At 44.9% G+C, this 12754-nt stretch overlaps 1 protein-coding gene across 1 annotated transcript in view; it reads right to left on the bottom strand.

Annotated features, from left to right (window-relative positions):
- Positions 1-223: 223 nt before the first annotated feature.
- Positions 224-12754, bottom strand: part of bora (aurora kinase A activator-like protein bora) — a 37195-nt gene continuing 24664 nt past the window's right edge. Inside the window, exons 8-11 of the mRNA XM_089554302.1 lie at positions 11590-11647; positions 9778-9898; positions 3220-3285; positions 224-2222 (exon numbers count right to left, since the gene is read on the bottom strand). Of these exons, the coding sequence (XP_089410428.1) occupies positions 2080-2222; positions 3220-3285; positions 9778-9898; positions 11590-11647 (388 nt within the window). The 3' untranslated portion in view covers positions 224-2079. The remainder of the gene's footprint in view (positions 2223-3219; positions 3286-9777; positions 9899-11589; positions 11648-12754) is intronic.

Genomic DNA, 12754 nt, shown 5'->3' with positions numbered 1-12754 from the left:
CTTTAAGTGCAGCAAATCTGCAAGTTACTCTCGGACCTTTGAACAAAATGGCAAATAAATGCAGCACATTAAACTGATTCATCAGTTACAAAGATTTGCCCATAGACTGTGCTGAAAATAACGACATTAACCCTTACAGGCGCCATTGTTTGTTTTATAGAAATCAGTTATTTTTTTCACCTAAGTAGTATATTAAGGCCTCAAGAAAGGGAAGTTGTTAGTTTTTGAGCGTGAAAGACCAGCGGGTAAGTTTTTACAACGATGTGCACAAGTTCGTACAAAATGTCAGATTTGTTAAAAATAACATCGAAATGTTCTCGTGTGTCAGGTAAGCACCCTAGGGATCCTGGAATCACTTTGCGTTTCAGAGATGCACATTACGCTCGAAATTGAGCAAACACAATCAATGTTTTCACTTGTGACAAAATCCGCCTGCACAAAAACAGCGGACAAAGTGCTACCTAGCTCACTGTTGAGTGAAATATTATTTACTGCGTTCGCTACATGGCACGAAAAACCAACTTATTTGCGACAAGAAGGGTGCTCAGTTCGGCTGAAGCAATGAAATCACTGCTAGGTGCACCAGTCTCTCAGAAAAAGCTGTGAGTTTGCTGTGTACACGATTGTGTACAAAGCGCCTGAAAGGGTTAACATAGACCAGACAATACCTTGCTAAAAGAACATCAGGAAGTTATATTACACCAAAATTTTTAATAGCAAAGGCCACAGCAGAGTCACATATTTCCAAGGTTGAAATTTAAATGCTGAGAAACACTAAACTGGTAGTTGCAAGTCATGCCTTTTCAAGAGCTTGGTTGGTTCTGAAGTTTTGCAGGTGTGACTGATAAGGTGAGAAACATGTGCACAGTTTTTGCAAGGCAAGAGCCCAACAATCTGCACCTATTCTGCAATCAGCTATGCTCTCGTAGAGAGAACCATTACAGAAGGGATGGAGCTTGGTATCAAAAATAAATGCACCATGGACACGTAAAGCAAAAAGAAAAATCTGAACACGAAATGTGTGGTAGTAAATACCACCAATGAGTATGGCTTGTTCACAGCACACCTCAGCATATGCGCCTGCAACGAAAAGCTACTCCAGAGTGCTCATTCGCTAAAAAAAAATGCCTTCTGCAAGTTGTCTAAAAAATTTGGCACAAAAGCCAGGTTTGACTGTAGTCGCACGAGCGCGTAGAGGTATTATACAACGCGACAGTTCCGCACATGTGTAGACTCATGCAACCTAAAATAGCATAAAACTTGTAGAAAACTCATAAACATTTGAGCATACCTAAAAGTGTAAAAAATATAAAATATAGGGCTCTTCTTAAATTTAAAACTTAAAAATTCGCAAGCGGCACCCAGCCTCAATGCAAACTCGCCAGTCTGACGAGCGACGCAAAACAGTCGTGAGCACCCCGATTTGCAGCGATTTTCTAGACAAAAAGAAAAGATAAAAGGGTATAAACGAACGACAAAAAAAAAGCAGCGCTCTCCAACAATGCCGCTCTTTCCCCTTCTGGATTCAACCGTCGATTTGCCACGAAGCGCTCAGTGACAAAAAACGACGAGGGAGTGAGACAATTCACCGCATGCACAGTTTCCCCTCATTACATTACATCTACGGTGTCTCCCAAGCTCAGAGTTTGTGCGCATTGCAGCATTTGCTGGAGAGGAACCCGGGAGGTACCAAACACCCAACACTGAAGAAAACGTCACTGCAGTGCGCCACTAGATGGCGCTGTAATACTGACTTCAGCAACAAAAAGATTGCTGTCACCTCCAGTGCTGACATGACATGCTCCCCCTTTTCTTTATCCATCACAGCAGCACAGTGGACACAGTGTAACTGCAAAGTGCCACGGCAAGTTCGATCACGACCTCAAACAAAAACGAAAAGAACTTGACCACTGCTAGAGACTTTCACCGCACAAGAAACGGCAGTCCATTGCAGACTGAAAGTGGCTCTTTTTCTAAGCTGGCCGCTTTGTCTAATGGCTTGATCGGTGGTGGCTAAGACTGAGATGTAGAGGAGACAACGGTCTGCACTGGTCTACCCGGACTAAGACGTGGCCGGTGTCATAGTGGCTCGTGCTGTCCGAATCCGCTTGCGCAAGGACTCAGCTGCATGCAGTCGGACCGGTCGCCGGCCGTGAGCACCGAGACGTCACCGGCACCAGTTGCCAGGCTCTCGTTGGCACTGTCGTTGCGGTCGTCTTCATCTGCGCAAGACAATCAGTGGTGAGACAAAAACACTGCCAAAATAAAAATCCGAGCAAATAAAACTGGCATCTTTCAACTGCTGCTCATCATCATCATCAGCCTGACTACGCCCACTGCAGGGCGAAGGCTTCTCCCATGTCTCTCCAATTAACCCTGTCCTTCGCCAGGCCTGGCCACCGTACTCCCGCAAACTTCTTAATCTCACCCGCCCACCTAATTTTCTGCCGCCCCTGCTACCCTTGCCTTCTCTTGGAATCCACTCCGTTACCCTTTAAGGACCAGCGGTTATCTTGCCTTTGCACTACATGCCCTGCCCAAGCCCATTTCTTCCTCTTGATTTCGACTAGGATGTCATTAACCTGCGTTTGTTCCCTCACCTACTATGCCCTCTTCCGATCTCTTACTGTTACAGCTGTCATTTTTCTTTCCCATAGCTCGCTGCGTTGTCCTTAACTTAAGCTGAACCCTCTTTGTTAGCCTCCACGTTGCTGCTGCTAGTGATACATAAAAATTGGATACGTTTTCATCATGCCTGACATTGGTGTTGTACATGGAATGCTATGTCCATCAATTAAATAAGAAGGGGTACGAGGAGACAGCACAACTTGACCAGTTGATCTTAGTAATATTGAAAGTAGCTTCAATAAAGAAGCTTAAGACACTTGCACTCTGTTTGATGTCTATCTCACCATCATCACCATCAACTACAATGTCTTTGTTCACATTTTTTCAAACTCTGGCAACCTTTAGTTAAGACGAATGTGCACTTCTGAAGCACTGCTGCAAAACTGATTTCTTTTGAAAAAATGTGAGTGTGAGACGTTAAACCCGCATAAAGCAAACCAAATCAAACCTTCCCTTTGTGCAAGTGCAGACCTTTGCTTTAGCTTCCATCTCGTTTCTGCTTTAGTATTCTTCATCACTGTGGTAAGGCTCCAATTTTAGGAGATAGGAGCATTAAAAACAAACAAACAAACAAAGCGAGTGCAGCCTCACCAGCGGACAGTGACGACTCCCTGAGTTCGGATAGCTTCATGCTCCTGTGCTGCTGAGGGGTGGCAGCTGGGATGGTAAGGGGGAAAAAAAGAAATGACATAAGTGACATCAAAAATGCCTAAATGCACCTATTTATACAACAATACTTTGATTTGAGCTAGTTGGTTGTAGCATGACATGTTTACGCAAAAGGCGTACTGGCGCTAAAAACGAAGACAACACACACAACAGGACAGGACTGGCGCCAGTCCTGTCCTGTTGTGTGTGTTGTCTTCGTTTTTAGCGCCAGTACGCCTTTTGCGTAAACATGTTATTTATACAACTTTTCCCTGCGAGCAGGGGTAAAACCTTTGTCTTGTTTTCTCTATAAATGCAAGATCACGCCATGTGCAACAATGGTACAGATCTTGTCTGGTACCTGCTTCTCAAGCAAACTCCCGGTCACATTTGGCACCCTTTCCTTGGGACAGCCGTCTTACTTTCCACATGCTTTGTAGGAGCACGAGAAAGCCGTTTTAAGGCAAAAGCCTTTAAGCGCTCATGCTCGCGGCCATGACTCTGTCCGTCCGTCCGTTACATCTGAAGTGAAAGTGGTAACTAGGCACAAGACACGACTAACTAGTCATTAGCCAGCCATGACTAGTTAGTCATGCCAGGTCATGACTGGTTAGTCATGAACAAATAATGACTAGTTAGTCATGACTAGTCATTAACTGGTCACGACTGGTTAATCATGACTAGCCATCAACTAACCAGTCATGACTAACTAGTCATGAACTTACTCATGACTAGTTTGTCATTAACCAATCATGACTAGTTAGTCATGGGTCATAACTAATTAGTCATGACTAACTAGTCATTAACTACTCGTGAACTTAGTTATGGCTAGTTTGTCATTAACCAATTATGGCTAGTTAGTCATGGGTCATGACTAATTAACTAGCCAATCCAAGGCCCCATTGCCGCCCCATGTGTGCCTACAGCCGTCCTATCGGTGGCAAGGCTTTTGCCTTGCGCACTTTAGATCGTCAAAGTACCCCCTGAATTTTTTGTGAAAGGAGACAAAGCTAAAGGAGTTGGAAAGCAAAAAAAAATAAACACGAATACATAACTTGAAATGCATCTCAAGTTGGTTTCAGATACACACCGCCAATATCGAAAAGAAACTTCATAGCTACGCTGCTACTATTAGAAAACAAATTTGCAGAAAAAATCTGATAACTGTGGAAGAATCATTTCACGACACTTTCTGGAGAACAGGAGCACACAAATGAGCGGGTTGTCGCAGCACCATGTTCGTTTCATGCACCCCTCAGGTTATCAACGCAGAATCCATTGCCATCCAGCATCAAATCACATGCCACACTATCTTGATTTTGCATGGCGCATTGAAAATGCATACTGAACACCTAGGCTTGAAGAGAGTGCCTACACTTCTATTTCCTTGTCAGCGTATCGCTGTGCAAACTAATGCTTAACAAATTAATTTGTAGGATCAATATTTAGTAGTTGATTTAATATCCTTTGCATGTTTTGGTATGTCCTACCTTATATTGATTCACTGCTATATTATTATTTAGTATTTTCCAAATTCCAATTTCATGCTTCCATTTTCACCACATTACTGTACTATGATAATATATTCCTTGCTGCGATATATTTACACTTTGTAGTAATCTACTGGCCTTTGTTGTTTCCAACATATCTCTGGCATTAGGAACTCAGTTGCTACAATTACGCTACGTATTCCTATATGTACTCTCTAACAGGAGTGGCCCTGTCAGTGCAAACCATCGGACATGCCTTTCTAGTATTCTCACCAAGCACTATGTACAACTCCAATGAAAGTAATAAACTAAACATAAGCTGAAACCACTCTCGTGTGTTTGTCTCATCTTTCACTCCAGCATCCATTGCTGACAGCATGAACTAGAAGCCCAAGAAAAAGTGTCTGATACTTCCACACATTAAAATATTGTATGCATTTGGATACCGGCCTCCCGTCCTATATAGAGGGGTTTTCGAAATCCGTTCCATTGAACTCTTAAGTTTCCTGGAGTGCTTTACGGGTTCTCTAAATGCCTGTACACATTTATGCCTCAACCTGAACCTTTCCTTTATGCACATTATTTTGGGGCTAATCACACTGTAATTGCTTGTCGTAGACTGCCTCACCATATTGCCAGTCAGTATTAATGGATAAGGAGTACTTGAAGCTGGGCTTGTTGATGCATATTCGTGAAAGACATGAGAGCGCAAAACGGGGACACGGACGAGGAAGGGAACAGGAGGAGCGCTGCACTTTCAACAGGATTTATTCAGGGAAGAACGTTTAAATAGCCTTTGCTCTTATCCATGCTCTTGATCGCAGACAATCGCCTCTCACAGATACGCATCAAGAAACAGCATTTCACTGTGGCGAAGAACAACTGACGTGTCACTAATACAACTATCACCTCGCTTCTTGATATAGAAGGCTTCCACAAGCTCACGTTCAGTCCTATCTCGGCTTTTCAATAGCACATTGCAATCATATAGTCGAGGCTAGCAGGCTACACGCTTCTCTTTCGAGCAGGCTTGGCAGTGGTCTGGAAGATGTCCTCTCGTTTAAAGAATTCTTGTGTTGAAGCCGGCGCTCATTAAGACAACGTCCGGTTTGTCCAACGTACACCTTGCCGCATGTAAGCGGGAACTCATAGACTACTGCTTTCTTGCAGCCAACATGTGGCATTCGGTGTCTGATGGTGCACTCTTGTACTTTTTGAGATTGACCGCTCCTTGAGTGAAGAACTTGACACGGATTGTATAGTCCACGTTTTTAGATATGTAGACGATTGCCTGGTCCTTTTGGCAGATAACGATTTTACTTTTGACGAAGCAGTAGCTGATGTTTTAGGTACGTTTGGTCAGAATAGCATGGGTCTCACCTTCACACACGAACTGCCTAGCAGTAATAACAAATTACAGTTTTTAGATCTCACCTTAACCTTCCACCCTTCACACATTTGCTGGCAGTACTGTCCACGCGCAAAGAAAGATTTGTTGCCTTTCCATTCGAACCATTCTAAGACCGTTAAGAGGGCTATCGCTTCCCAGTGCTTAGCTTCCGCACTAAAGAAGTCTTGCCACCATGCCATGCACGCAAGCTATACTTCCCAGGTGTCCAGGCTGCAGAAAGCAGGCTTCCCGGCTTCCCTGGTTCTCTCCGTGGCGCAGACCTTGCTGAAAAAGCTGAAGGGCAGCAAGGAAAACAACCGACCTCAAGAGAAAATGCAGGCAAGGCCAGAAGTTGTACCTTACGTACACCACACTTCTCATAACCTCAAGAAGGTGGCCAATAAGTATGGCGTCGATGTGGTATTTTCAGCGCCGCAAAAACTCGCTGAAATGTGTTCACGCATTGGAAGAAAAAAAGTACAAGAGTGCACCATCAGACACCGAATGCCACATGTTGGCTGCAAGAAAGCAGTAGTCTATGAGTTCCCGCTTACATGCGGCAAGGTGTACGTTGGACAAACCGGACGTTGTCTTAATGAGCGCCTGCTTCAACACAAGAATTCCTTAAACAAGAGAGGACATCTTCCAGACCACTGCCAGGCCTGCTCGAAAGAGAAGCGTGTAGCCTGCTAGCCTCGACTATATGATTACAAAGTGCTATTGAAAAGCCGAGATAGGACTGAACGTGAGCTTGTGGAAGCCTTCTATATCAAGAAGCGAGGTGATAGTTGTATTAGTGACACGTCAGTTGTTCTTCGCCACAGTGAAATGCTGCTTCTTGATGCGTATCTGTGAGAGGCGATTGTCTGCGATCAAGAGCATGGATAAGAGCAAAGGCTATTTAAACGTTCTTCCCTGAATAAATCCTGTTGAAAGTGCAGCGCTCATCCTGTTCCCTTCCTCGTCAGTGTCCCCGTTTTGCGCTCTCATGTCTTTCACGATTATTAATGATTTTGGGCATTTTTGAGGGGCATACGTGCTCCTTCATGCCAGCATGTTAGGCAGAATGGGACAGAAAACAAGAAGCATGGGATCCTCAGCAACTCTTGAAAACCCTTGGGGTACTTCAAGGCTTTCATAAAGGTTGAGAACCCCTGCTGTACAGAGTGCATCCACTTGCAGATGCAGAGATGAATGCAGAGAGTGCATCCACTCGCTCATTCACTCATGGATGCACTTTAGATGCACAGATGAATGCAGTTCAGGAGAGCAAGCTGCCAGGCTAGTTAGTGAAGCATGTTAAATAGAATTCAGCGCAAAAACACGAAACAAGGGACGAAGTAAGTAACACAGAGACTTTCACGAGTGCTAATAGCAGATAGTGCATCCACTCGCTCATTCACTCATGGATGCACTTGCAGATGCACAGATGAATGCAGAGAGCACATCCTATTCACTCACGGATGCACTTGTAGATGCATAGATGAATACAGAGTGTGCATCCACTTGCAGATGCACAGATAAATGCAGAGAGTGCGTCCACTTGCTTATTCACTCATGGATGCACTTGTAGATGCATAGATGAATGCAGAGAGTGCATCCACTTGTGTATTCACTCATGGATGCACTTGATGCATAGATGAATGCAGAGTGTGCATCCACTTGCTGATACACAGATGAATGCAGAGAGTGCATCCACTTGCTTATTCATTCATGGATGCACTTGCAGATGCATAGATGAATGCAGAGTGTGCATCCACTTGCAGATGCACAGATGAATGCAGAGAGTGCATCCACTTGCTTATTCACTCATGGATGCACATGTAGATGCACAGATGAATGCAGAGTGCATCCACTTGCAGATGCACAGATGAATGCAGAAAGTCATCTACTTGCAGATGGACAGATGAATACAGAGAGTGCATCCACTTGCAGATGCACAGATGAATGCAGAGAATAGACACTTTTAGTTGGCCGTACAGAACGGCTTTACGTACGCAGGAACGTTGCGGGTCGCGAGTGCGCATGCACAGAACGTTCCGTACCGCTGGGCCACTTGCGTACGTACGTACGCATCGTGTCGTTGCGTGCGCTACAGGCACGTTACGGGTTGCGTTGACAAGATAGCGGCGCCGAGCTCGCCGGCTTCGAAATAAATACATGTCGCCGCTGCATTCTCCGACGGGATAGCTCGCTCAAATCGTAGCGGTTCGCTTTTATTTCGCACACTCTCGCCCACACGCAGAAGTATAAGCGATAACTAGCCCCTGTTTTTAAGATAATTTGGCGATTTTCAAGCTGTAGGCCTAACCATGTTTACCTCGTAGCAACGACACCTGGCGGAGCACTTCTTTGGCTTTTAGTCAATTATTTCATTTTCTTCTGATTGCATATTTTTTCTTGGAACAAAAAAAAAAGACTCGCGATGCAGCCAGCTTCGCTCCCAGTAATTAAATGCTTCTCGGCATTTCAATAGCTGCTGTGGTAGTCGTGGAGCACACGAGAATCACAACCTGATCACAACCACGAGCAAACGAAACAGCGGGAACGGCTGGAGGAGGATTGGCAAGAGGCTTGGCTTGGCTGATGTCAAGAACTTTTCAAACATCAGTTGTCATTTTTTGCGCCAGATGGCGCGGAGAAGCACAGCGGAGAATTTTAAGATGCGCTTGGTACGTCCACTCGGAAGGACGGTAACGTACGGCTAACTAAAAGTGTCATGGAAGCGCCATTCGTACCGTACGCAACATAATGAGCGTTGCGTACGTAAGCCCGTTATGTACGGCCTACTGAAAGTGTCTAATGCATCCACTCATTCACTCATGGATACACTTGCAGATGCACAGATGAATGCAGAGAGTGCATCCTATTCACTCATGGATGCACATGCAGATGCACAGATGAATGCAGAGTGCATCCACTTGCAGATGCACAGATTAATGCAGAGAATGCATCCACTCACTCATTCACTCATGGATGCACTTACAGATGCACAGATGAATGCAGAGAGTGCATCCTATTCACTCAAGGATGCACTTGTAGATGCACAGATGAATGCAGAGTGTGCATCCACTTTCAGATGCACAGATGATTGCAGAGAGTGCATCCACTTGCTTATTCACTCATGGATGCACTTGTAGATGCACAGATGAATGCAGAGTGCACCCACTTGCAGATGCACAGATGAAGGCAGAGAGTGCATCCACTTGCTTAATCACTCATGGATGCACTTGTAGATGCATAGATAAGTGCAGAGTGTGCATCCACTTGCAGATGCACAGATGAATGCAGAGAGTGCATCCTATTCATTCATGGATGCAATTGTAGATGCATAGATGAATGCAGTGTGCATCCACTTGCAGATACACAGATGAAGGCAGAGAGTCCATCCACTTGCTTAATCACTCATGGATGCACTTGTAGATGCATAGATAAGTGCAGAGTGTGCATCCACTTGCAGATGCACAGATGAATGCAGAGAGTGCATTCACTTGCAGATGCACAGATGAATGCAGAGTGCATCCACTCGCACAGTCACTCATGGATGCACGGACAGATGCAGAGAGTGCATCCACAGAGGGCATGCACTCCACAAGAAGTATGACAAGAGTGTGGGCTTACGGGGAAGTGGCCTGGTCCTCGCCTGGCGGCAGATGGGAGACAGCTGCATGCGTTCACTGTCAGGACTTGAACCCTGGCTGCAGCGCGTGTGACCACCAATGGGGCTTGAACACAGTGCCATCTGCAAGGTGGAACGAGAAGCACAATCAGCTAGCAGTGTTCACCAGCTGTAAGATGCAGTTCAGATGGTTGCGAGCACTGTCCTCACAGGAGAGCGTGTGGAATGCGAAGTCGGCATTCGTGCAAGAGCTGCAGTTTTTATGCAATAACGAAAAGGTCCTGTTCTCAACAAAATCTGGCATTGGCATAGTTGTGAGTGAAAAATCCAGATTGGTCAAAAAGGTGTTGAAGGTAGAGGAGAAGCGGTAGTCATTTTTAATTTTATTTGTGTTGTTGATATGTCGCGTAACATTTAATTGTACTCTAACACTCATGAGAAAGATGACACAAATTCCCCGTCATCGCGTGCAAAAAAAGAAATTCATTACAAATTAAAGGGATGCCTTAACTGGGGAAGACAAAGGCTGGGAGGGGGAAGGGAAATCACTGCTCAGGGCTCAAAGGCACCATATGGGATTGGATGTGAGCAGCATAAAAGATCAGCTAACAAATCCTGTCAGCAAGCTTCAGTTTATAGCAAGCCTTCATTTCATTCATGGTTAAGGCCCCCACCTTGAAAAAATTAAAGGTAAGAACGGAGCGTGATTAAAGCAAGAGGAAACGTAGCGCTAAGACACGCTGAAAAAGTTAGGCGGAGGCCACGGTTGCATGCGTGGCCTCCGTGACTGTTGCTCGCAGCCGGAGCTGGTCGCGGAGGCCATGGCGCATGCATTTCAATGGCTATTACCGTGTGGGTCATGGAAAGTTTGGGTGTGGCCCTTACATGGATCTTTTTTTTTGTTTAAATATTTGCCTCAGGAAAACAGGGTGCAGCCCATAGACAGGTGCCACCCTTACACGTGTCTATACGGTATGCTGCAAGCCGGCTGAATTCAAAAAAGTTGCTCTTGCTTACTACCATTACAGACGTTTCATGAATGGAGTTACCACTTGCAGTCACCAGCTTACCCTTTGTACATACACATGACAGCTACTGTTCATTACATCATTTGCTGGTCCTTTCCAATGTCATACGTTGGCAGAAACCGAGCTTTGGCTTCTTTCCTGTAGTAATAATAATTTCAACAGCGCATGCTACACACGGACACAGGACGAGGAAACACATACACGAGCGCTTAACTGCAACTTTATTTGAGAAAGGTGCCAACGTCTACATATATACCCTCAAGGAACCGCCCACCAGGGTGTTTCCTCGTCCTGTGTCCATGTGTAGCATGCGCTGTTGAAATTATTATGAATGACCAACAAGCCCGTCAGCTCACTCTGTTTCCTGTGCTGATTTTTTTCTTTTTTTCTCTTTTGAAACCCACTTTCGGCTTCATTCTAAAAAAAAGAAATGATCTACCACAGATTACAGAGGAACGACTGGCTAAAAGGATCTACTGGAAATGTCCAGAAACACTTGCCTTTAGATGAGTACATAACACACGTGGTCCTAAGCACCACTGGGCTTCTCTTTCAGGGCGCGAGCAGCATATAGCTAGCCTTACATTGCCAGTGCTGCAAGCACCCCTAGGGTGTGATGAACTAGCATCCTCACCCCTGCAAAGCTTAGCAGTGTAAGGTGTAACGGAACTCTCCCGCTACAGAGTCAACCGAAGACCCTATGGCGTGCGTTTGTGACAGAGGCTGTGCACGTACACAATACAAACACCACCGGCACTGCAGTTCAAAGGCAGCAGAGCCACTCACGTGCACGGGGGTGAAGCCCTGGCCCTCCACCAGCACACTCAGCCGCTGGTTCTCACGCCTGCAAATGCACAGAGAGGGCGCTTCACACAACAGCCGAGGAGGACAAAGGACAGGCACCAAGCGCAAGTCACCAATCACCAACCAGCAGAGACGTGTGTTACCGCTTTCACTTCACCCCCAGACAGCCAAACTTCCACCAACATTTGCCAACTAGACAAACGGAGTGATCCCGCAAGAGGTGGACTGCATGCTATGTGGCTACATGTGGAGATGTAAAAGTTCAAGAAATTTTGAACGGCATGAAAAAAGCCGTTTTTTTTTTTCAGGGTTTTTTTCATGAAAAATTCGAAAGTTTGCAAAACGTGACAAAAAGAGATTTATTTGCAACAGCACAACAATCAATAATAATGCTCTGAACCTCAGCCAAATATGCAGTCATAGATGTACCGGGTGTCCCAGCTAAATGTAACCAAAATTTAAAAAAAGCCGAAGTGTCCTAGTCCAGTGAAGCCAACTCAGGGTTGTTCATAGTCGCGTCGCCTAGTCTTGAGTATTTTATCGCTCTTCAAAGTTAATTAGTTAAGTTTGATTAGCTAACTTTTTAATTATTAACTTCAGGAAGAAAGTGTCAATGGAATAGTTTTAGATCACCTCGAAAAACCGCTAGTAGTGCTGCTTCCATCAAGTTACGATTTATGTAGCTTGATTTATTGGCCTTAAAAGAAAGTTGTCACATGACCAGCTGCTCGCTCACTTCTCTGCCCCAATGTGCACCCAAAGTCTCATCGAGGAGAGGACTTCAGAAAAAAACGGATTTCATTCTTTAAGGCGCGTCTTGGGACGTTGAAGTGGCACAGTCATGTGGAAGCTTTTTCTTATTGTGTGGGTTATGGTTAAAGGCCGGTAAAAAAACTACTTTACATTAATATTACTATGCTGCACATGTCTCAGTAAGCTGTTTCTCAAAGCGATCTACAACTTTTCCATTGACACTTTGTTCCTCAAGTCATTAATTAAAAAGTTAGTTAATTAAGCTTAACTAATTAGTCAACCTTGAAGAACGAAAAAAATACTGCAGACTAGGTCACGCGACTCTAAACAACCCCCATTTGGTTTCAGACGGCTAGGACGTCCCGTGTTTTTTAAAAGCTTGGTTACATTTAGC

The sequence above is a fragment of the Amblyomma mixtum genome, chromosome 1, assembly GCF_055824585.1.
Source record: "Amblyomma mixtum isolate Tamu chromosome 1, ASM5582458v1, whole genome shotgun sequence".
NCBI lineage: Eukaryota > Metazoa > Arthropoda > Arachnida > Ixodida > Ixodidae > Amblyomma > Amblyomma mixtum.
Note: the sequence above shows the minus strand (reverse complement) of the source record. Positions and strands in the feature narration are given on the sequence as shown.